The 24,301-nt window shown below is 36.2% G+C and overlaps 1 protein-coding gene across 5 annotated transcripts in view; it reads left to right on the top strand.

Annotated features, from left to right (window-relative positions):
- Nucleotides 1-24,301, top strand: part of LOC106871643 (uncharacterized) — a 175,901-nt gene that overhangs the window by 79,952 nt on the left and 71,648 nt on the right. For 2 of the 5 annotated variants that reach the window (XM_089345715.1, XM_089345719.1), the window contains 5 exons: nt 5,168-5,267; nt 10,595-10,673; nt 14,240-14,370; nt 16,615-16,699; nt 23,311-24,277. In XM_089345715.1, the coding sequence (XP_089201841.1) occupies nt 10,647-10,673; nt 14,240-14,370; nt 16,615-16,699; nt 23,311-23,613 (546 nt within the window). In that variant the 5' untranslated portion in view covers nt 5,168-5,267; nt 10,595-10,646 and the 3' untranslated portion in view covers nt 23,614-24,277. Of the gene's footprint in view, nt 1-4,512; nt 5,268-10,594; nt 10,674-14,239; nt 14,371-16,614; nt 16,700-23,310; nt 24,278-24,301 lie in introns of those variants that run through there. The other 3 variants (XM_089345709.1, XM_089345713.1, XM_089345726.1) reach the window with 3 other exon arrangements.

Genomic DNA, 24,301 nt, shown 5'->3' with positions numbered 1-24,301 from the left:
TGTGTGTGTGTGTGTGTGTGTGTGTGTGTGTGTGTGTGTGTGTGTGTGCAGAGAGAGAAGGAGAGAATGGGAGAGAAAGAGAGAGAGGGAGAGAGAGAGAGAGAGAGAGAGAGAGAGAGAGAGAGAGGAGCTATGATATCGTAGCTGGATGTGAATAATAAACGTGCGTATTTTGCTTAAATTAAGAAGCAGTGAAGAGTGAACATTTTGTAAATATAATTATGACTTCACACAGTATATTGACTATAGAAAATAGCTTAATATTAGGGTATATAGATCCCGAACAGGGAGAAAATGGGCGTTAGTATATATATATATATATATATGTGTGTGAGTGTGAGTGTATGTATATATATATATATGTATGTGTGTGTGTGTGTGTATATATATAAAATAAGAATTAAAAAATAAAAAAGTAAAAAATAGGGTTTGTATGATAGTGTATAGAGGAATATATTACTCAAAAGAATTCCAACTCTGTTTTTTATGTTTTATTTATATTCTTATAAAATTAATGTGGGATATAGAATATGGAATAAATAGTAAACTGAAATGAAGTATTGAATGTCTTATTCATATATATATATATATATATATATATATACATTCACACATATACATGTATGTGTATATATACAATCAGTCTCTGAATAGACCGGTGTTGGTCTGCGTCGGTACGACTAGTTGCTACTTAAATAAATTCGACAAGGTTACAGTTTATTTAAGTTTGACCTGGGCTAATTCCGACTGAAACCTAAATATTTTAAATGTGTGTGTGTGTGTGTGTGTGTGTGTGTGTGTGTGTGTGTGCGTGTGTGTATATGTATATATATTCTTTTACTTGCCTCAGTCATTTTACAGCGGCCATGCTGGAGCACCCTCTTAAAGGGTTTTTCCTTTAGTCGAAGAAATTGACCCCAGGACTTATTCTTTGTAAACCTAGTATTTATTCTGTCGGGATCTTTTGCCGAACCGCTATTTACGGGAACATATGATTGAATAAGTACTAGGCTTATAAAGAATAAGTCTTGGGGTCGATTTTGTTCAGCTAAAGGCGGCGGTGCTCCAGCATGGCCGCAGTCAAATGTCTGAAACAAGTAAAAGAATATATATATATATATATGTCCTGCCCGGGTTGTCAGGATCCCAATATATATTTTATGTGTATGTATATATATTTTTTATTCCACATATAGGGAATAAAGAAGGAGGGGGAAGGGATCAAGTGGATTACATCGACACCAGTACTAAACTGGTATTAATTTACTCCACCCGGAAAGGCAAAGTCAACCTCGGCGGAATTTGAACTCAGAACGTAACGGCGGACGAATTACCGCTAAGCATTTCGCCCGGCGTGCTAACGTTTCTGCCAGCTCACCAGCCCTACACACACACACACACACACACACACACACACACACACACACACACACACACACACACATACACACCCACACCCATCGCACGTACACACACACACAGTCTCTCTCTCTCTTTCTCTCTTTCTCTCTCTCTCTCAGACACACACACATACTCTGAGATAGGTGTGTCAATGTTTGTGTCTGCAAGTGTTTGTAAACTTATGAGTCATCAGCAACCTTGAGGACCGCGTAGTGGGCTTCGACGGTTCATGCTTCTCCAGCACGCATCTCTTTGCAGGTGTTGTTTCCTTACATATCTTTGCCCGCCATTCGGTCATTTCTGTGTGTCTCTCTCTCTCAGTTCTTATTTATTCATTCATTTATTTATTCCTCATTCCATGTGTGTGTGAGTGCACATGAATACATACATACATACATACATACATACATACATATATATATATATGTGTGTGTGTGTGTGTGTGTGTGTGTATGCATATTTGTATATGTGTGTGTATATATACATATATATATATGTGTGTGTGTGTGTGTGCGTGTATCTATCTATATCAATATCTAACTAAGCACACACACACACACACACATACAAATATTCTATAATTATGTTTATAATTATACAATATTTGTATAATTTTACCTAAAAAAGTTATTTTAACGTACCGAACTACTTGGTAAAATTATTAATTATTAATTAATTCATTGATTAATTAATTAATTTTACCCAGGAGAAAAAAAAGGTAATGTAAAAGGAGAAAGGGCTCTATACCCCTTTCCTATTTTTTTCTGACCAGGCTCCCGTGGTTTTATGGGTTTTTCCACGTGTGACCTTTCCTTTTTCGAAGCGCCTCCCCCTTCGGGGGTTTCTACTTATTTATTTATCTATTTATTTATCTATTTATTCATTATATCTTTCTCCGTTTTCTTCCTCTGTCTAGACGAACTTTCCTACCTGTTCGGACAAAACCTTTTGTAACCTTCGTCCTGTCTTTGTCCTTATATGTTTTAAATTGATATTAGCCCTTGTGGCCAATAAAACGAATTAATTATTATTATTATTATTATTATTATTATTATTATTATTATTATTATTATTATTATTATTATTATTATTATATATATATATATATCTTTCCTTTCCTGAGCGTCCAATAATACTATCCATATCACGTCCTCACTTTGTTGTTTTTTTGTTTTTTTGTTATTGTGTTTTTGAACTATATATATATATATATATATATATATATATATATATATATATGCATACACATCCATATAAATATTGCAGGCGTGTCTGTGTGATAAGAAACCTGCTTTCCAGCCACATGGACTTCGGTTCAGTCCCACTGCGCGGCACCTTTGGCAGAGGTGCCCTCTGCGGATCTTTTTGGTTTGAGGGGCAACACTTGTTTTCTTAACGAAACACTTTCAAACCTGGGATACTGGTTAGGGTTAGGGTTAGGGCAAAAATAATCATAACCCTAACCGTAACCCTAAAACTAACTATAACTCTAAAACCGGAACCCTAACCCTAACCCTAACCCTAACCCTAACCCTAAAGCTAAAACCAGTACAAATGCACGAACGATGTTATGAATAACAGTACCGCCGATAGTTGTTGTTGACAAATAACGGCACTAATTTTATTCAAGGGAAAAGATCCCATGACATCGTTGTTTACATTCCACGGCAGTAATTGTTTTCACCTCAATAGACGTCAGTGATTGGTTGAAATTACCGAAATACGACAACTTTTTACATGAAATAACTTCGAATACAAAAATGTTTATCTGTTCTATAATACAAAATATACAAGTATACGAAGTTTAAAAGTGTTTCGGTACCAAAAACACTACATAAAACATTGATGAAAAATGTTGCCCGTCAAACCAAAAAGATCCCTAAAATGTTCTTCATGATAAAATTATTTTAGCATTTTCTACCTTGTCTTATTTTCCTTATATATATATATATATATATATATTTCGTTTTTGGATTTGGTTTGCAAGATGTTTTATGTGATTTCGTGTGTTGAAGCATATTCTGTTGTGTCTGGGGAGAGTCATTTTCTTATTGTGCCTTATAATTTAACACACTCACCGGTAAAATTTCCACTTATTTTTCTTTTTATTTTCCTAAAATTTTCGTTGCGTCTTACAACCTATCAATAGTCTTGACTCTGTCCGTCATTTACGCTGCGTTCTTTTTTGTTTTTGTTTGTTTTTGCGCATGTGTGTGTCTCAGTGTGTGTGTATGTATGCATGCATGTATGTATGTGTGCATGTGTGTGTATGTCTGTGTGTGTGTGCGTGTGCATATGTATATATGTATGTATGTGTGTGTATGCATATATGTATGTATGTGTGTGCGTTTGCATGTATGTATGTATTCTGCATATTCCTGTGTTTGTGTGTTTTTTATGTATGTGTGTGCATGTGTGTATATGTATATATGTACCTCTGTCTCCTTGTGTGTGCATGTCTGAGTGTGTGTGAGTGTGTGTGTGTGTGTGTGTGTGTGTGTGTTTTGCTGCTATGTACCATGGTAGAGGTAGGGGTCCACCAAGGTTCAGTCCTCAGCTTCCTCCTATTTATCATAGTCCTCCAGGCGATAATAGAGGAATTCAAGACAAGATGCCCCTATGCTGATGACCTCGCACTAATTGCTGAGTCACTATCAGAACTAGAGGAGAAGTTTCAGGTGTGGAAGCAAGGACTAGAATCGAAGGGCCTTAGAGTCAACCTAGCTAAAACCAAAATCCTAATAAGTAGGAAGGTAGACAACACACAAACCCCTTCAGGTAGATGGCCCTGCTCGATATGTAGAAAAGGCGTAGGTAGAAACTCGATAAGGTGCACCCAGTGCAAGCTATGGACAAATAAGAGGTGCAGCAATATCAAAGGAAGGTTAACTAGGAAGTTAGTTTTTGTATGTAGCAGATGTTCAGGCGCAATAAACACTGTAAACAAACAGGAAACAACTTCTACCACATTCCAGGGAGAAAAACTAGACGTAGTTGATAGCTTCCGCTATCTAGGTGACCAAGTTAGTAGTGGGGGAGGGTGCGCTGAAAGTGTAGCGGCTAGAATAAGAATAGCTTGGGCAAAGTTCAGAGAGCTCTTTCCTTTGCTGGTGACAAGGGGCCTCTCACTCAGAGTAAAAGGCAGACTGTATGACGCATGTGTACGAACAGCCATGCTTCATGGTAGTGAAACATAGGCTGTGACTGCTAAGGACATGCGTAGGCTCGCAAGGAATGAAGCCAGTATGCTCCGATGGATGTGTAATGTCAGTGTGCATACTAGACAGAGTGTTAGTACCTTGAGAAAAAAGTTGAACTTACGAAGCATCAGTTGTGGTGTGCAAGCTACTTATCACACAGCCACTCCTGCGCCTATGACTAAAAAATTCTTCAAGGTGGTGTCCCAGCATGGCCACAGTCTAATGACTGAAATAGCTAACAGATGGAAGTTAAATAAGATTTTCCGAAAACATTTTGTTCTCTCTGGCTCTGGGTCTGTCTTTTTAGTATTATTATTTTTGTCATTGCTAAAAACAAAACTAATGCAAAAATGACAGTAAATCATTCACTCGTTACTTAAAAAAGAAAAAAAAAACATGTCAATTGGCTAACATGAAATAATAGATAAGCTATTTAAAGTTCAGAAATGAAAGTCTAGTCTTTTCTCAAATTATCTAAATCATTTGTAACACTCAAACCTACTTTCTCAAAATGGTTGACTGTTATTTTCCCGTTACAGTACGTCTCCTCGTTCTTTTGACTTTAGGTTTATTGGCTAAAAGTGAAAATTGTCGACAAACTTCTTATTGTTCTTGCCAAAAAGAAAATGGAGATGTCGTTGATCTTCAACAATTTAGAGACAGAGTGTGAGTATAAGTTTTTTCTTAATGTTAATTCAGGCTTACTTAATGAGGTTATGTGTACCTGAGATAATTTATGTAAGAGCTAAGAATTTGGAAAGGTGGGAGGACAAACTGATTAAAATGTATATGAACAAGTAATATATATATATGTATTTATACACACACACACACATGTATATATCATATATATATATATAGTTATATATATATATATATATATATATATATATATATATATATATATATATATATATATTTTCGCCATGATAGATAGATGACCACTACATTGATATTTTTTTCTCTCCTTGTTTCTTTCTGTGTTCCTTTCAGTTGAAGTGCGTAGGCTAGAAATGTTAAAGACTTTCTCTTTTCCCGAGCATTATACTAATACATCCATTTGTTGTTTACACCACCTATCTTCGTCTGTTGTTTTTTTCGTAAATTCTCCCATATATATATATATATATATATATATATATATATATATATATATATATATATATATATATATATAGTTGAAATTAATAGGAAAACAAAAGAAGAAGACAAGTGTATGGGCAAACAAATGTATTAATTTGACGCTTGGGAAAAATGAAAAAGTCTTTTACATTGTGAGCCTATGCTCTTCGGACAGAAATGTATAAGAGAAGATAATAAGAGGAAATATATATATATATATATATATATATATATATATATATTACTCTTTTACTTGTTTCAGTCATTTGACTCTGGCCATGCTGGAGCACCGCATTTAGTCGAGCAAAATCGACCCCAGGACTTATTCTTTGTAAGCTTAGTACTTATTCTATCGATCTCCTTTGCCAAATCAATAAGTTTCGGGGGCGTAAACACACCAGCATCGGTTGTCAAGCGATGTTGGGGGGACAAACACAGACACACAAACATATACACACAAACATATACACACACATACATATACATATAATATATATATATACATATATACGATGGGCTTCTTTCAGTTTCCGTCTACCAAATCCACTCACAAAGCTTTGGTCGGCCCGAGGCTATAGTAGAAGACACTTGGCCAAGATGCCACGCAGTGGGACTGAACCCGGAACCATGTGGTTCGTAAGCAAGCTACTTACCATACAGCCACTCCAACACCTATATATATGTATATTCTTTTATGTGTTTCAACAAGGTGGCTGTGGTCATGCTGGAGCACCACCTTGCGGCTGCATCTGTTTTTAAGAGACGACTTCCAAAGTGCATTTCCTTGCTGTTAGTACACTGTATAGTTATTAAGGTAGTTGTGACTTTAATAGTCTCTTATAGCATGAGGCATTGACATGTAGTAATGTAAATGCCTCATGTTATAAGGAACTCTCAAATGTATGTATATTAATATGTTTAGTCTATTTTATTTATTTTATTTCATTATTTATTTTTATTTGTTTTTTTTATTTCCTTATCTTTATTTTTACTCCTATATACTTTAATTCATATACTCTAATAAGTAACTTAGGAAGTAAACACATACACACACACACACACACACACACACACACACACACACACACATACACACACACACATATTGGTGCTTAAACAATTGACATCCATACTGGTTGCACGGTATTCGCCATGATAGATCACTAGTCACTACACACTCTCTTTTCCTCTCCTTGCTTCTTTCTGTGTTCCTTTGTGTGGAAGAGCGTAGGCTCGAAACGTTAAGCAGTTTTTCACTTCCCGAGTTATATTTATACATATGTTTGTTGTCTACACCACCTGTGTTCGTCTTTTGTTTCTTTTGTGAATTCTCTCTGTCTGTGTATGTGCTTGTGCCTCTCTCCCAGAGAGTGAGAGAGGGAAATATATATATATATATAATAATAATAATAATAATCAGAAATAATGAGTTACAGTATACAAGAAAAAAGATACATAATGAATAAAATAAAATGAAATAAAATTTGTGTTCATGTTTGTATATGTGTGCACATATGTGTATGTTTGTGTGTGTGTGTGTGTATATATATATATATATATATATATATATATATATATATATATATATATATATATATATGTTGTTGTACTTGGGGATGGTCATATTGCCAGTTAGCCAATAAAAACACACGCACTGTATATTTGGTGTTAATTTGCTTCAGCTTTATATTACATTAATCTTAATCTTATTTCGGCCAGAGTTCTTTCGTCACACTTCTGTGACCTCATCAGTGGTCCTTTGTTTCCTTCCTTCTTATGTGTGTCTCACCTTGCTAAATATCAGCCACACACACACACACACACACACACACATATATATATATATATATATATAAGTGTAGGAGTGGCTGTGTGGTAAGAAGCTTGCTTACCAGCCACATGGTTCTGGGTTCAGTCCCACTGCGTGGCACCTTGGGAAGATATCTTCTACTATAGCCTCGGGCTGATCAAAGCCTTGTAAGTGGATTTGGTAGACGGAAACTGAAAGAAGCCCGTCGTGTATATATATATATATATATATATATATATATATATACATATATATGTATGTATGTGTGTGTGTGTATATGTTTGTGTATCTGTGTTTGTCCACCCAACATCGCTTGACAACCGATGCTGGTGTGTTTACATCCCCGTAACTTAGTGGTTCGGAAAAAGTCCTGGGGTTGATTTGGTCGACTAAAGGTGGTGCTCCAGCATTGCCACAGTCAAATGACTGAAACAGGTAAAAGAGTAAAGAATACATATATATATATATATGTATATATATATATATATATATATATATATATATATATATATATATTATGTGTGTGTGTGTGTGTGTGTGTGTGTGTGTGTGTGTGTGTGTGTATCTACACACACACAAACATACACATATGCACACACGTATACAAACACGAGCACAAATTTTATTTCATTTTATTTTATTCATTATGTATCTTTTTTCTTGTATACTGTAACTCATTATTTGTGATCATTATTATTATTATTATTATTATTATTATTAGAGAATTAAAAATAAAAATAATAATTTTTACGCACACACACACACACACACACACATGCACACACTCACACACACACACACAGAAACTGCACTAAATGTGACTGATGAGACCCCCATCGGTCATGAATGACCATGGGATTGCACCTTGAAAGTTACCCTCCCAGGCACAAGTCCAGGTAAGGTTGTTTTTTATGCAGTCGCCCATGCATACCGGCCTCCCCTCTCCATGCCACCAATGTTATCCAAGGGAAAGCCAAAGGGGCCGATACGGATTGGCACCTGTGACGTCGCAACTCATTTCTACAGCTGAGTGAACTGGAGCAACATGAAATAAAGTGTCTTGCTCAAGAACACAACATGCAGCCCAGTCCGGGATTCGAACTCACAACCTCATGATCGTAAACTCGATACTCTAACCACTGAGCCATGCACCTTCACTAGGGTGTTAGAAAACTAGGGTGTTAGAAAATGTGACTAGGGTGTTAGAAAACCCCTATATTACTAGAAATAAGAGATAAACTATTCTAATGCTGTAGTTTCTACATTAATTGGCACAGGAGAGTTGTGTGGTAAATAGCTTGCTAACCAGCCACATGGTCCCGGGTTCAGTTCCACTGCGTGGCACCTTGGGCGTCTTCTACTATATTTATTTCTTTATTGCGACGAAAATATTTTGGCAAATTAAATTTAAATGTTGAACTGAATCTAACGGTTTTTCTGTGTTTTTAAATGGCTTATAAACACCTTCCATGCTGCAATTGTTTTTGCTTCAGCATATGATCTTAGATCAGGTCACTTGCTATGAATGTACATCTCCATGAAATAAACAAAATTCTTTTTTAATCTAATATATACTCTCCTTCATTTTATACAATGTTCTTTCATCTATCTGGTAGACTTGCAAGGTCCCACTTCAAAAATTCACTTGTCCATGATGAAAAATATTCCTCCAGTACTGTTCTGACCTTGTCTACAGAATTCATATTTTTTCCATCCAAATGATTTTGAAGACTGCAGAATAAATGATAATCAAATGGGGCAATGTCTGGTGAATATGATATGTGGGGCATCGTTTAACTATTCAAACTGCTCCAGCCTTTGGAATGTTATCCTCGCTGTATGTAACTGAGCATTATCCTGATGGAAGAACATATTTCATCTTGAAACCAAAGATGGTCATTTTTCTTGTAGCGCTGACTTAAGTCGATCAAGCTGCTAACAGTGAATCTCCTTTGTTATCATTTGGTGAGGGTTTAAATGTTCAAAGTGGCCTAAACCTTTCATATCCCACCAAACAGATAACAACACCTTATGTGGGTGAAGACCTTCTGTAACCTGGGATACTGATGTTTCTCCTTTTCCTACTCGCTGTCTTTGGCACTTGACATTGTTTTAGAGAACCCATTTCTCATCACCAGTCCCTCTTCAGTCTACAAACGGTTCATGCATGAGACATGACAGCAAAGAAGAGCACACATTCACTCGCTGCGTGTGATTAGACTTGAAAGTTTGTGAGGAACCCATTGACCCAATTTGCTGACTTTTCTGATGGCATGCAGGTGTCAATGAATGGTTGAATGACCAAATCCAAGCTTCTCTTCTAGTTCCTCAACAGTTACGATGGGATTCTGTTCCATCAGCATTTGCAAGACGTCCTCATTGAGCTCTACAGATCTTCCAGGATGAGACTTGTCTTCTAAGCTGTAGTTTCCGGCTCAGAATTTCTGGAAACACAGTTGACACTGGCTTACATTTATTGTCCGATCCCCATACACTGCATTAATATTACTCACACTTTCTGTTATGTTGTTCTCTTTATTGAACTTGGAAAGCAAAATGTGCCAAATATGCTCCTTTGTCACTTCCATTATAGCTTTGAAAATATAACTATTAAAATCGAACTGCGCTCTTCAAAACTCACACTAAGAATAAGTACAAGGTAAAATTACTACCTGCTTTTATAACAAGTTGATGCAGGTAGTTTATCCCATCGCCCTCCGACTATTTATGGGATGACCCAATACATTAAAATACAAACAAAAAGTATTTTTATTGCTAATCTTTCATTTGTGAAGGCATGTAGTTTAATAGTTAGGGTATTGCACTCATGATTGCAAGATCTCGGGTTCAATCCCTGGTCTGGGCAGTGTATTGTGTCCTTCTGCAAAACACTTCATTTCACATAACTTAAGTTCGCTCAACTGTAAATAAATAACTCTGCAAGGGATTAGTTGTCCAGGGGAAACGTGATGTCAGTCAGTTATAGGCCACGGAAAACCATGTAACTGGCACTATGAGAGTTAGATCTTGAGAAAATACTCATTCTGTATTTTTATTTCAGTTTTCAGAATGTGACAAATTCATCTATATATAAATGGTTACCTTGTGGACAGATGCATTGCAACAACGTTAATCAAACTGTAAGTTTATTTCCTTTTTGCAAAGACAATTAGTTGTAGCTATACTGAAGTCACAGTATGAGTTCAGCAAACATCTTTTTCGTGTATTAAATTGGAACAAAAAAAATTTTGTTTTCATGGCTGCAGATCATTGTATTTCATTTGAAATTTTTAAAATTCATCAATATCATCATTATCATCATTGTTATCATCATCGTCATCACCATCATCACCATAATCATCATCATCATCATCATCCTCATTTAGCATCTGCTTTTTCCATGTTTGCTTGAGTCAAACGGATTTTGTTGATGCAGCTTTTTCTGTGGCTGGATGCCCTTTCTGTTGCCAACATTTGTCTGTTTCTCATCACCTGGCGTGTTTTTCAAGGAAGAGTGGAAAGAAACAACATCCTTGTGGTGCAGTACGACTGTTTCAAGCACCTCCATTTAATTGAACAATGCAATCATTACATCAATTTAAATGCAGGGCTATCCTCAGGTGCATAAATAAATATTTATTTTTTTCCGCAGCTGAGGATAGCCTTGCATTTAAACTGATGTAATAATTGCATTGTTCAGTTAAATGGAGGTGCTTGGAACAGTCATACTGCATCACCTCTGGATATCCTGTTGCTTATTTTGATTTCATTCACCTTATTTTGAAGTTGTATGGATAATACCACGCTGATCTTTGCTGCTTCAACTTAAGTACCTAATTCATCATATATATATATATATATATATATATATATAGTTTTAGGGAAAATAACCAATTTTCAAGAACTCATCGATGAAAATCCACTATCACATATAGAAAAATTAATAATTAAAAGCACAATAAATGAGTATAATATAAAGTAAAGTAAATATCATAAGATATTTACTTTAAGATATTTAATTGAGTTTTTTACCTGTAATTTTGGATTTTGTCCCTAATATTATATATATATATATATATATATATATATATATATATATATATATATATATATATATGTATGTATGTATGTATATATATATATATTTACATATATATAGGCACATACAGTGGGGTTCTCTCAGTTTCCATCTGCCAAATCCAGTCACAAGGCTTTGATCAACCCAGAGCTATAGTAGAGTACACATTTCCATAGTGCTGTGCAATCTGATTGAACCTGAGACTACATGGTTAGGAAACATGTTTCTTAACCACACGCCTGCACCAAAGTAGAAAACATGTCCAGCTTGTATGGATCTGGGAAAAACAGATAGATAGATAGAGATAGGGAGATAAAATTTTCTGGTGTAGTGGGGATTCACTAGCATAGCTAGAGGGGTAGGAAGGGACGGTCTTCTTCTTATAAAAGGCCACTTTTGGCAGTAATTAATTGCAGAATGTTGAGGCAGCTGAGCAATAAGTGTCTCCATTCTTGCCACCCACCAGACAGCCCATGCAGATGGCTCAGACGAATTACCAAAAACCTCCTTCACCACGAATACAACACAATTGTTTCCAGTTATGTAGGACAAACTGTAGGTGGCCGTATCAACAGCTTGCCATAAACCTCAAACAGTATTATTGCTGTTGTTACCTATGAAAGGTCAATGCAGTCGGCCTCTATTTGTGATAGTAAAATCGGTAAATGTTCACAGTTATTTCTGCAATCACTTCTACATGCAGCCCAGGAAAGATTTTCATTCATCAACCCAACTAAACACCACCACAGACCAGACAGCAAATACCTAAGCAACAGTGGTACATCTATTGGGCTGCTGCATAATTATTGCAGCTTTTTTTGAACAAATTTTATTAAAAAAAAACAATAACAACATGTAACAAAAACATCTTTAAATGATTATTCCGGAGCATATTCACCATCTATTTCAATTACTGCTTCCCATTTGCTTGGCAGACGGTCAAACTGTCAAACTGCCATTTAAAAATGTTTTTGTTAAATATTGTTATTGTTTTTGTTGAAAAAAACTTGTTGAAAAAAAGCCGCAATAATTATGCACCAACCCAATATTTCAGTAGCTGGGAAGGAAACCATTTTAATCGCTAAAGGTATCAGTAGAACTGAAAATCTTGAAGACAGTGACCAAAAATAGAATTGATAAATTTCCTATACTTTTATTTTACATCTATTTTCTTCCTTATTTACATACAGTCAGTCAGTCTCATTGTGTGACCCCTTGCGCAAGCGTCTGTTACTAAGCACTCAGATGACCAAAATCTTGTGAGTGGATTTGATCGATGGAAACGGAAAGGAGCCTATTTGTGTGTGTGTGTGTACAAAACCCCCCACTTTTTTGCATCAAGGGCTTATATGCTCCTATATTAGACTATTTTCTTTAGCCAGTACATGGTGATCACTTATAAGCATCTAGCTTATAATTCATCATCATCATCATTTAACGTCCACTTTCTATGCTAGCATGGGTTGGACGATTTGACTGGGGACTGGCGAACCAGATGGCTACACCTAACTCCAATCTGATCTGGCAGAGTTTCTACAGCTGGATGCCCTTCCTAACGGCAACCACTCCGAGAGTGTAGTGGGTGCTCTTTACGTGCCACCAGCACGAGGGCCTGTCTGGGGGTACTGGCAACAGCCACGCTCAAATGGTGTTTTTTACGTGCCACCTGCACAGGAGTCAGTCCAATGTTTTGTTCACATGCCACCAGCACAAATGCCAGTAAGGCGAAGCTGGAAACGATCATGCTCAAATGGTGCTTCTTACGTGCCACTGGCACGGAAGCAAGACTGCTGCTCTGTCAGCGATCCTGCTTAGATGATGCTGTTAGCGCTCCACTGGCACAGGTGCCAGTCATCAAATCTGGTTTAGTTTCGATCTCACTTGCCCCAACAGGTCTTCGCAAGCTGAGTTTAGTATCCACTTAAGGAAGGTTGGCATGGGTGCCAGTCATTGAATTTGGTTCAATTTTCGATTTCGATTTTACTTGCCTCAACAGGTCTTCGCAAGCAGGGTTTTGTGTCCAAATAAGAAAAGGTACGCATAAGTGGGCTGGCTACACCCCTGGTAAAGGCCACATGTTATGGTCTCACTTATCTTTCTGGGTCTTCTCACGCACAGAATATTTCCAAAGCTCATATATATTGCAGAAGAATTCGTTACTGGGCAGTTTAGCTTAAAGGTAAAGCACTTGACGTGTAATCACAAGGATGTGAGTTTGACTCACATGGCTGGCTGGCCGGTAGTGATTTTTTCTGCACTATATAACTAGTTTATCCTGTTTATGCTATATTAGCATCATCATGTGTTTGAGAATAAATTATTTCTGTATCTTTCAAAATATCTCAACGCTTCTTAAGCAAACTTTGTTTACTTTCATCATAAGTTAAATTTTTGCATTTAAAGTTCAAATTTCACTGAGGTTGACTTTGCCTTTCATCCGTTTGGGGTCAATAAAATGATTAAGCACTTGAGTCGATGCGATCGACTTACCCACTCTCCATAAAATTGCTGGCTTTGTGCCAAAATTTGAAATCGGTATTATCCGAAAATTTATCATTGGATTTTTCTTCTTTTTATTATACTTCTTTTATTCAGCTTAATTCATTTGTATCTCTTTATTTCATACAGATCTGCCAATTCAATGTCATATCTCCTGTACAAAATCCACGTAACTTAGGAAGTATAAAGTCTGCTGACTTTACAGTTGATGAAGGAAATGTAATTTTGACATACAGCGATCCATCAGGAAAAACTCAAAGGTATGATTAAAAATTGTAATGGTTTTCTTTGCTGCATTTATTTCATTATTATTATTTTTGTCTTGCTTATATGTTTTCTTGCTTTTGGGTATCTAGTTTTTTGGATGAATTTTGGTCAGCTGTAAATTATTAGTCAGGTAGATTAATGCAAATACCTTACAAAGTGATACAGCACATTGGCTGTCATTGTAATGATTAAATTCCTCTTTCACTTGAATATTAATTCCTGATGTGCTTCAGTCATTATACTGTGGCCTTGAAGAATTTTAGTCAAACGAATCGACCCCACCACTAGTTTTTTTAAGCTTGGTATTTATTCTATTGATCTGTTATGCCGAACCGCTAAGTTACAGGGACATAAAAAGAGACACAAAAGTACACACACACACATACATATATATGAGTGTATATATATATATATATGTATATATATATATATATATATATATATATATATATATATATATATATATATATATATATATATATATATATATACACATGATTTTTCATGTCTGGCCGTATAGCCTTTTCCGTTTGTTTTCCTGTCCTGTTTTCTGTCCGTCACTACATTCCTCCATGGTACAAATTTAATTTGTCTATACAAATTTAATTTGTGGTCCATGGGAAGAGCCATTTTAACGATGTGTCCTGCCCTAACTCTTCGAAACGCCTGTGTTAGAATGGGGGCAGCTGATGAAGGAAAATGTTCTCTATGTGGCCTGTGTGTTTTCTGTACTCTGGTTATTATTATTTTTTTGTCTACGTTTTGTTTGCAATGTCCTGTACCCAGATATGCACCTATATATACAGGTAGATGTAGGTATGCACATACTTGTACGTATATATGCATATACTCATTTATTATTTGTTTATATATATATATATATATATATATATATATATATATATATATTTATATATATAGTTTTAGGGAAAAGAACCAAGGTTCATGAACTCATTGATGAAAATCCACTATCACATATAGAAAAATTAATAAGTAAAAGCACAATAAATAAGTATAATATAATACAAAGTAAATATCATAAGATAATGATAATAAAACGACTACACGTGTTTCATAACCAATTTTCAAATAGAAGGAATATTTAAATCGATTAAAACTATCGAAAATCAATTCTTTTCAAAAATATAGCTAGTCTTCAGGTCCAAATTCAACAATAATAATAATAAAAGAATGTATATATCAACCAACAATAAATAACAAATGAACGTATATAAAATACTTATTATATTAAGCTAGAAAAATATTATTAAAAATATCAAAATTATAAGCGTTCCATAATTAACTTTATGTTTATTATAATATAAACTAACAGGAATATTATATGCAAAAACTAATTTTAACGAATCTTTCGTTTAAAATACAATTTGAACGAAGTTTTAGGTTAAAATAATAAAGACAGAAGTAGCACATATCTAAACGATGCTATAGTTTAAACTAAAAGATTTTAGACTAAAACGTTTATTCAAAAGAAGTCTCGTGAAAATATTGCGTAAAGAAAAAGAATAGAATAAATAGATATAAAAACATGAATGAAAATTTTATTATGAATGAAAGATTAAACTTTATATAACTTAAATCATAAAACAATTAACTATATTGTATGATCAAAGAAATTAAATAAAAAGACTAGGTATTTATCCCATAAAATAAAAAGAATTAATTAGTAGTGAATAAAATAAAAAGAATTAATTAGGTGTAAGTTTATCATCTTAGCCTAAACTAAGACTTCGATTAGATAAGGGTTGAATTTTTTCCATTAATACTGTTTAATATTTCTTTTTATTTTATAGGATAAATAACTAGTCTTTTTATTTAATTTCTTTGATTATACAATATAGTTAATTGTTTTATTATGATTTAAGTTATATAAAGTTTAATCTTTCACTAAGCCATAGTGAATTCTCACCTAACTGTAAAATACCTGCTCTGTCAAATTTTCGTATTATCAAAACCATTCAAGTATGAAAAATATATTGTAAGCAAAGAAAATTGTTCCGTAGCTCAAATGAGTAAGAAATCTTTATTTTCAAAAATCTAAAAAGCTTCAAATTTTTTATTGCAGATGAAAAAATCTTTTGGCTCATTAAACTTAGCATAATACTTTAATTCTTAGGATAAGGAAAATGAGATAGTAATTAAGAAGTAGCAAACATGGATTACTACAAATAATAAAACTGAACATTTACAATCTTATTTTGTATGGTACCCAAAATCAGTGCAGTAACATTGGTCTGCTCTAAAGAAGAGGAAGCAACCTTTTTTTTTACTGGACAATATGCCTTGTTAGATTATCGAAATTATGTAAGTAGTTTGTTTCTTTCTCATTGACTAATCTTTCATATTTTTGTTGTTCTCTCTATATTTTTTACTAGCTGAAGAGCCTGTCATTGCCAGGCAATTTTTACAATAGAATGTCTTACATAAATTTTTGTTTATACCATCTCAGACCATGCCTTCCCCTACAGATAAGCCTCTTGATCAGGCCAGGGTTGTGCAATTTTACTCAAAAAAATTTTGTTGAGGATTTTTTCCTTTTTAAATTATTTACATGTCTGTTCTACCATCTGACAAGACTTTATTCATTACGACTTATTAAAATTCCAGAAATTCTTACAACTTTGGTCATCGTGATGTCTTGCTTTTGTATGTTTAATAAAAATTCCTCCTCATAATGATTTTGCTTTCATTTTGTGATAGACAGCTAATGCTAGCTTCCGAATCTTGTTTTCTGATTAGGTAAAGTTGATTAAACTTTAAACCTCAATAATATTTTCCTGCTGTTTTTCTGGAACAAATAAATAACGAAATTGGATTTAATGTAGAAAATTATTTCAATATATCAAATTTAAAAATTTTGATATAATTTTAAAATTTCACAATATGTAACAGCACAGGGAAGACCCTACAAAAGTAGAAAGACAGACATCTATAGGACGTCACACACACACACGCGCGCACACATGCATGCATGCACGCACACATTAACAAACGTACACACAAGTAATGAGTTTAAAATTGTGTATAGTAGATGTATGTATATATGTATGCATGTATGTATGTATGTATGTATGTGTGTGTGTGTGTATCTGTGTGTGTGTATCTGTGTGTGAGTGTTTTTTTGCAATGGACAGCAGAATAGCCACCTACCCCATCTCTCCTTAAAGCTACATATTCCTCACACCCACCTTTCTTTCTCTTCTTTGGCATTTTAAAAGTTAGTTATGCGTAAGTGCATGTGTGTGCATGTAGTGTGTGTGTATCTGCGTGTGTGTGTGTGTGTGTCTATGCATGCATCTATGTATTTATGAAAGTATGTGTGCAGTGTCACGTGTATATCCATGAATGACAGCTGTATTAAAGTTATCATCCCACTGCCACTCCATATTTGTCACTTAAACAATGCTGTTTTCCCCTTCCCTGATATCAACTACACTCACTATGCCACCACATTTCCCTCACACTGACACTCTTTGCATCTTTCTCATTTTATCAAATAATAGCCCAACTAGGGAGCCCATTATAGATTTTTATTGAAATCCAATTAGCCTGTAATTGAACTGGATGTTAGTTTAACTTGTATGTAAAGTTTTGTCAAGATTGATTCACTTATGTAGGCAGCAAGATGGTAACAGACAGATTGACAGATAAAAATTGCACTTTACGTACAAGATTTAATCATTTAATCTGTCAGCTCCTGTCAAACCATTCAATCTATGCAATCGATGTCAGCACGCAAATACAGGTGCTAAATGATGAGGATGATGATGCACATACACACACACAAACAAACAAATATATATATGTGTGTGTGTGTGTGCTTATTAGCTTTATACTTTGTGTGTGTGTGTATATATATATATATATATATATATATATATATATATATATATATATATATATGCATGTATGTATGTATGTATATATCATCATCATCATCATCATCATTTTTAATGACCACTTTCCATACTGGCATGGGTAGGTCAGTTTGACAGGTACTGACCAGGCAGAAGCTTGCACCAGACTTTTATAGCTGGATGCCCTTCCTAACACCAACCACTCAGCAGTGTGGAATTAGGGCTTTTTACATGGCACAAGCATAGGTGAGGTCAGTTTTGGCAAGGTTTTTATAGCTGGATGTCCTTCCAAATGCCAACCACTTTATAGTGTGGACTGGATGCTTTTTAAGTGGTACCTGCACTGACAGGGTCACCAAGAATCCTGCAAGACAAAACTCTTTTGAGAGGGGGGGAGGCATTGGAGGAGGTGATCCTGTGTTAGATAATGAAAGGTTATAATGAGACAGAGAAAAACACTGGTATCTTGCTGTAGAGGAGGTACAAGGTTACCTGGTCAGAGAGAGAGAGAGAGAGAAAGAATGAAGGGAGAAGCAGGTGTGCTGCCACAAAGGGGGTTCATGGTTACCCAGCCTGAGGGAAGTGCAGGAAAAGGAGGGAGAATGTGGGAGATATCAGGATTGCAAAGTGCTGGAAATACTCCCAAGAGACAGGGATCAGAATATAAATGGGATGGTTGAGTAAAGACAGAGAGAGATATAGATGATGGCTAGTACCAGGGCATCACCTTGAGGTTCAAAGATCATAATATAAGCGGTACGATATTGCCAAAGAAGCATGATTAGAGAGTGAGGAAAGGGAGTGGTGAAAACTTGGATATTGAAAACTTGGATATATAGAGTGGGGGTGAGGGGGCTACCGGATAGCAATGATTCAGAAAAACATGGCTGTGAGGACAGGATTGGGGAGTGAGAGGTAGGCATAGTGTATGAAGGAGGAAAGGTGAGGAAGAGAAGAGATATGAAGATGCAGGTGGGGTTGTTGAGGTAGGGTGTGCGAAAAGTTTTTTTGTTACATGTGGATGGCACACTCAGGTCAGGGGCTAGAGGATAGCAATGACACTGTGAGACAGGGCCAAGAGGACAGGATTGGGGAGTGGGAGGTAAGCATAATGCATGAAGTGGAAATGTGAGGAAGCAAAGTGAGATGTAGTTTGGTTTGTTATGGTAGAGTGTGTGAGATGGTTTCTTGTCATATGTGGGTGAGACACACAGCGCTTTTAGAACTCAGTTTCACTGACGTGGGTGGGTCTTCTCAAGAACCTCATATCGCCAGACATCTCAGCCTATTGTCACTTCTTCTGTGAGGCTCAACATCCTGAGATTGGTCCTCACAAATTCATCCCGTGTCACATATATGTGTTTATTAATTTTATACTTAGTAGTATAAAAACACTTAGTATGCATTATAGCATATTATGGTTGCATGGCAAAATGCCATGTTCCTAAATGTCATTAATATATACCATCATCAGCATCGTCGTCGACGTCATTGTTTAACGTCCATTTTCCATGCTGGGATGGGTTGGACGGTTTGACTGAGGGCTGGCAAGCCAGAAGGCTGCCCCAAGCTCCAATCCGGCCCTTCCTAACATCAATCACTCCAAGAGTGTGGTGGGTGCTTTTTACGTGCCACCAGCATGAGGGCTAGTGAGGCGGTACTGGCATCGGCCACACTAGATTGGTGCTTTTTATGTGCCACTGGCATGGGAGCCAGTCAGGCAGCACTGGCATCGACCACGCTCAAATGGTGCCTTTTATGTGCCACCAGCATGGGCGCCAATCAGGCAGTACTGTCGTCGGCCATGACAATGAATTCACTTGCCTCAATGGGTCTTTGCAAGTGCATTTTATTGCCCAATGATTGAAGAGTACTCTTAAATGGGATGGTTATGCTGTACTGGCATAGGCCACAGTTACAGTCACATACAAACACACACACACACACACACACACACACACACACACACACACACACACACACACACACACATATATAGGGGCCCTGATGTGTGGCCAATTTTCCACATTGGGGTTCCCTGCTGCGCTTGAGTAGGGTCTACCTCGAAAGCAACCTGCACGCCGGAGAGGCTAAGCGTCTGAGAGCACCAACCTCAATCGACTCCTCCTTGTGATTCCCCCCTCCCTGACACTGAGTTGCAGAGGCGATCCAACATCCCAGCCCGCACGTCAGTTGTGTGTGTGTGGGGGGGGGGCTGCCAGTAGGCAATGGCGTACCTCTAATTATGATATATTCCATTGCAAACATAGCAGAGTACAGTATAAAGCTCATTTACCTTCAGATTTCATCATGCTGTACACTAGTAGTATTCTACATATTAACAGTTTTGAGTTTGGGCTTCTGTAGTGTGTGAATAGATAACTAAAAGAAATTGGAATCAACAAGAAGGAGTACATTTATTATTGGACATTTATTTGCAGTCACTACAATTGTTTCTACATTGTGTAGAAACAATTCTAGCGATTGCAAATAAATGTCCAACCATACTCTTCTTGTTCACTCCAACATTTTTGATTAAATGCACACACACACACACACACACAAGCAACCACATACATGCAAAACAAGGTGAACAAAATAGAACACAAATACCAGAAATAGAGGAATATACTACTTCATTAAGAGACTGAAAAAACCTTCACAAACTGTTACTCAGAATTTCATGTGACCATTCATCAGACAGCTGTGATAACCTTATCATAACTGACTGATAAATGATCACATGAAACTCTGAGTAACAGTTTGTACCCAGTGTAAGCTATGGTCACATAAGAGGTGCAGCATTATCAAAGGAAGGCTAACTTGGAAGATAGTTTTTGTGTGTGACAAATGCTCAGGAGCAATAAACACTGAAAATGTGCAGAGAACAACTTCTGTCACATTCCAAGGGGAAAAACTATAAGTAGTTGATAGCTTCCGTTACCTAGGTGACCAAGTCAGTAGTGGGGGTGAATGCTCTGAGAGTGTAGCTGCTAGAATAAGAATAGCCTGGGCAAAGTTCAGAGAACTCCTACCTCTGCTGGTGACAAAGGGCCTCTCGCTCAGAGTCAAAGGTAGACTATATGACGCAAGTGTGCAAACAGCCATGCTACATGTCAGTGAAACATGGGCCGTGACTGCTGAAGACGTTTGTAAGCTTACAAGGAATGAAGCCAGTATGCCCCGTTGGATGTGTAATGTGAGTGTGCCTACAGGACAGAGTGTAAGTGCCTTGAGAGAAAAGTTGGACCTAAGAAGCATCAGATGTGGTGTGCAAAAGAGACGACTGTGCTGGTATGGTCATGTATTGCAAATGGATAAAGACAGCTGCGTGAAAAAGTGTCACACCCTAGCAGTTGAGGGAACCTGTGGAAGAGGTAAAGCCTGGAAAACCTGGGATAAGGTTGTAAAGCACGACCTTCAAACATTGGGCCTCACCGAGGCAATGACTAGTGACCGAGACCTTTGGAGATATGCTGTGTTTGAGAAGACCCGGTAAGCCAAGTGAGACCATAACCCGTGGCCTATGTCAGTGTTGTATAACCAACCCATTTAAGAGTCCCCTTCAATCATTCGGCAATAAAATGTGCTTGCGAAGACCTGTTGAGGCATGTGAAATTGAAACCATTATCGTGTACTGCCTGATTGGCATCTGTGGCCCTAGAATGTTAAAAGCACCGTTTGAACATGATCATTGCCAGGGCCGCTGACTGGCTCCCATACTGGTGGTCCGTAAAAAGCACCATTCAAGCGTGATTGCTGCCATCGTCGCCTGACTGGCTCCTGTGCTAGTGGCACATAAAAAACACCATTCAAGCGTGGTCATTGCCAGTGCTGCTGGAGTGGCTCCTGTGCAGGTGGAATATAAAAAGCACCATTTGAGCGTGGTGAATGCCAGTACCGCCTGACTGGCCCTCATGCCAGTGGCATGTAAAATCACCCACTGCACTCTTGGAGTGGTTGGCGTTAAGAAGGGCATACAGTTGTAGAAACTTTGCCAGATCAGATTGGATTTTGGTGCAGCCTTCTGTTTCACCAGCCTTCAGTCAAACTATCCAACCCATGCCAGAATGGAAAGCTGACATTAAGCAATGATGATGATGATGATGATGATGATATATATATATATATATATATATATATATATATATATATGGAGGTTATGAGCGGTAGTGGTGTCAATTAGACCCAGAGGTTAATAATGGATTTACAAATGCAATGACCAATCTTAAAGACTGTTGGATTTTACTCACAAGGTATTGGAATCTTATATGTATACCATTCTGCCTAAACAATAGATTTACAAATACAATATCCCTACATTCACTCTCTATTTCCTATCTTATCTAAATTAACTATTGCTCAACCATCCTCTCACACTGTCTCCAATGAAGGGATATAATAAATATCCTGGAAATAGCTTTGGGTTTTTTATCTCATTGCAAAAAATAAATCCTTATATATATATATATATTCAGAATTCCATTTCAAACATGGACAAAGATTCACATTTAAGACCAATTTCATTTGTGCATCTGAAAATTTAATTTATATGATAACTTAACCATGTTGTGGACACAATTATATAGGCCAAACAAGGACATCACAGATGGAGAGCTACACTGCATAAGCAACAGATCCATTTCCCAAGGCATAGACAGACACCGTTGAATGAACACTTTGGTAGATGTGCAGAGAATCTCCAACCATCTACTAATGCAAGGAAACAATTTCTATACAAGAACAGATAAATAAAGAAAATATATTTATTGAAAAATACAAACCATGCCTGAATATAATACACAATTTTGGTGTTTGTAAATATTTAAATTCATGAACACATAACCAACATTATACCTATTTTATCTTACTATTTTAACTCATGATTTTGTATAAATTTACCTGTCTCCCAAGTGCAATTACGACCCCTGTCTTAAATAATAACAATCACCAATTATCTTACCTTAGATTTTTCTTTTTGGTTCTTTTTATTTTTATATAATTAGTTTTTCTTTTGTTTTATATAAATCCCACTAATTTTTTAACTCTTATTTTCAGAAATTTCAACTGCAGAGTAAACACTTTTGTCACTGGACAAGAAAAAACACTTTTGTCCTGTCAACAGGAACAATAATTTGCATAGTGTATGTATTTAAATATCTACTTATATCTAGTTCCATCTTTATGTTTTTTTTTGTGAAGATGTGTGACCTAGTGGTTAAGCTGTTGCACTCACAATTGCTAGAGCATAGGTTTGATTCCCAGGCTGGGCAATGCATTGTATTCTTGAGCACAACGCTTCATTTCACATTGCTACAGTCCCCATGTCAGTCAGAGGGAAAAGTTAGCCTACTCACCTAACCATCTAGTGGTGTCATTCAAATGTATTTTTATTTTTATTAATTCCCCCACCCCCCACCCCCCAGTCTTTTATTTATCTTCTCTGAATGTATTATATGCTATATTGCATCTTTCCTTCTTTTTATTTGTTTCTGTACTTTCACTGTGGCCATGCTGGAGCACCGCCTTTAGTCGAGCAAATCGACCTCAGGACTTATTCTTTGTAAACCTAGTACTTATTCTATCGGTCTCTTTAGCCAAACTGCTAAGTTACGGGGACGTAAACACACCAGACACACAAACACACACACACATATGAATATATATATATATATATATATATATATATATATATATATATATATATATACAATGGGCTTCTTTCAGTTTCGGACTACCAAATCCACTCACAAGGCTTGGGTCGGCCCAAAGCTATATATATATATATCTGTCATACCGGCCATGACGAAGGGAAATAGCCCTGAAACTCGAGTCGCCTTTATATATATATATTTATATTTATATATTTATATATTTGATCCTTTATATTGAACACTCAATATTTCATCTACATTCAATACTTTCTTTCATGGTGCCATCCATTTTTATGTTATTTTATTTTATATTGTATATTGTATATCATATTATATATTGTATATTCCATATTCTATACCCCACATTAGTTCTGCAGGAATATAAATAAAACATA

The sequence above is a fragment of the Octopus bimaculoides genome, chromosome 2 (genome assembly GCF_046866305.1).
Source record: "Octopus bimaculoides isolate indiv1 chromosome 2, ASM4686630v1, whole genome shotgun sequence".
Taxonomy (NCBI): domain Eukaryota; kingdom Metazoa; phylum Mollusca; class Cephalopoda; order Octopoda; family Octopodidae; genus Octopus; species Octopus bimaculoides.
Note: the sequence above shows the minus strand (reverse complement) of the source record. Positions and strands in the feature narration are given on the sequence as shown.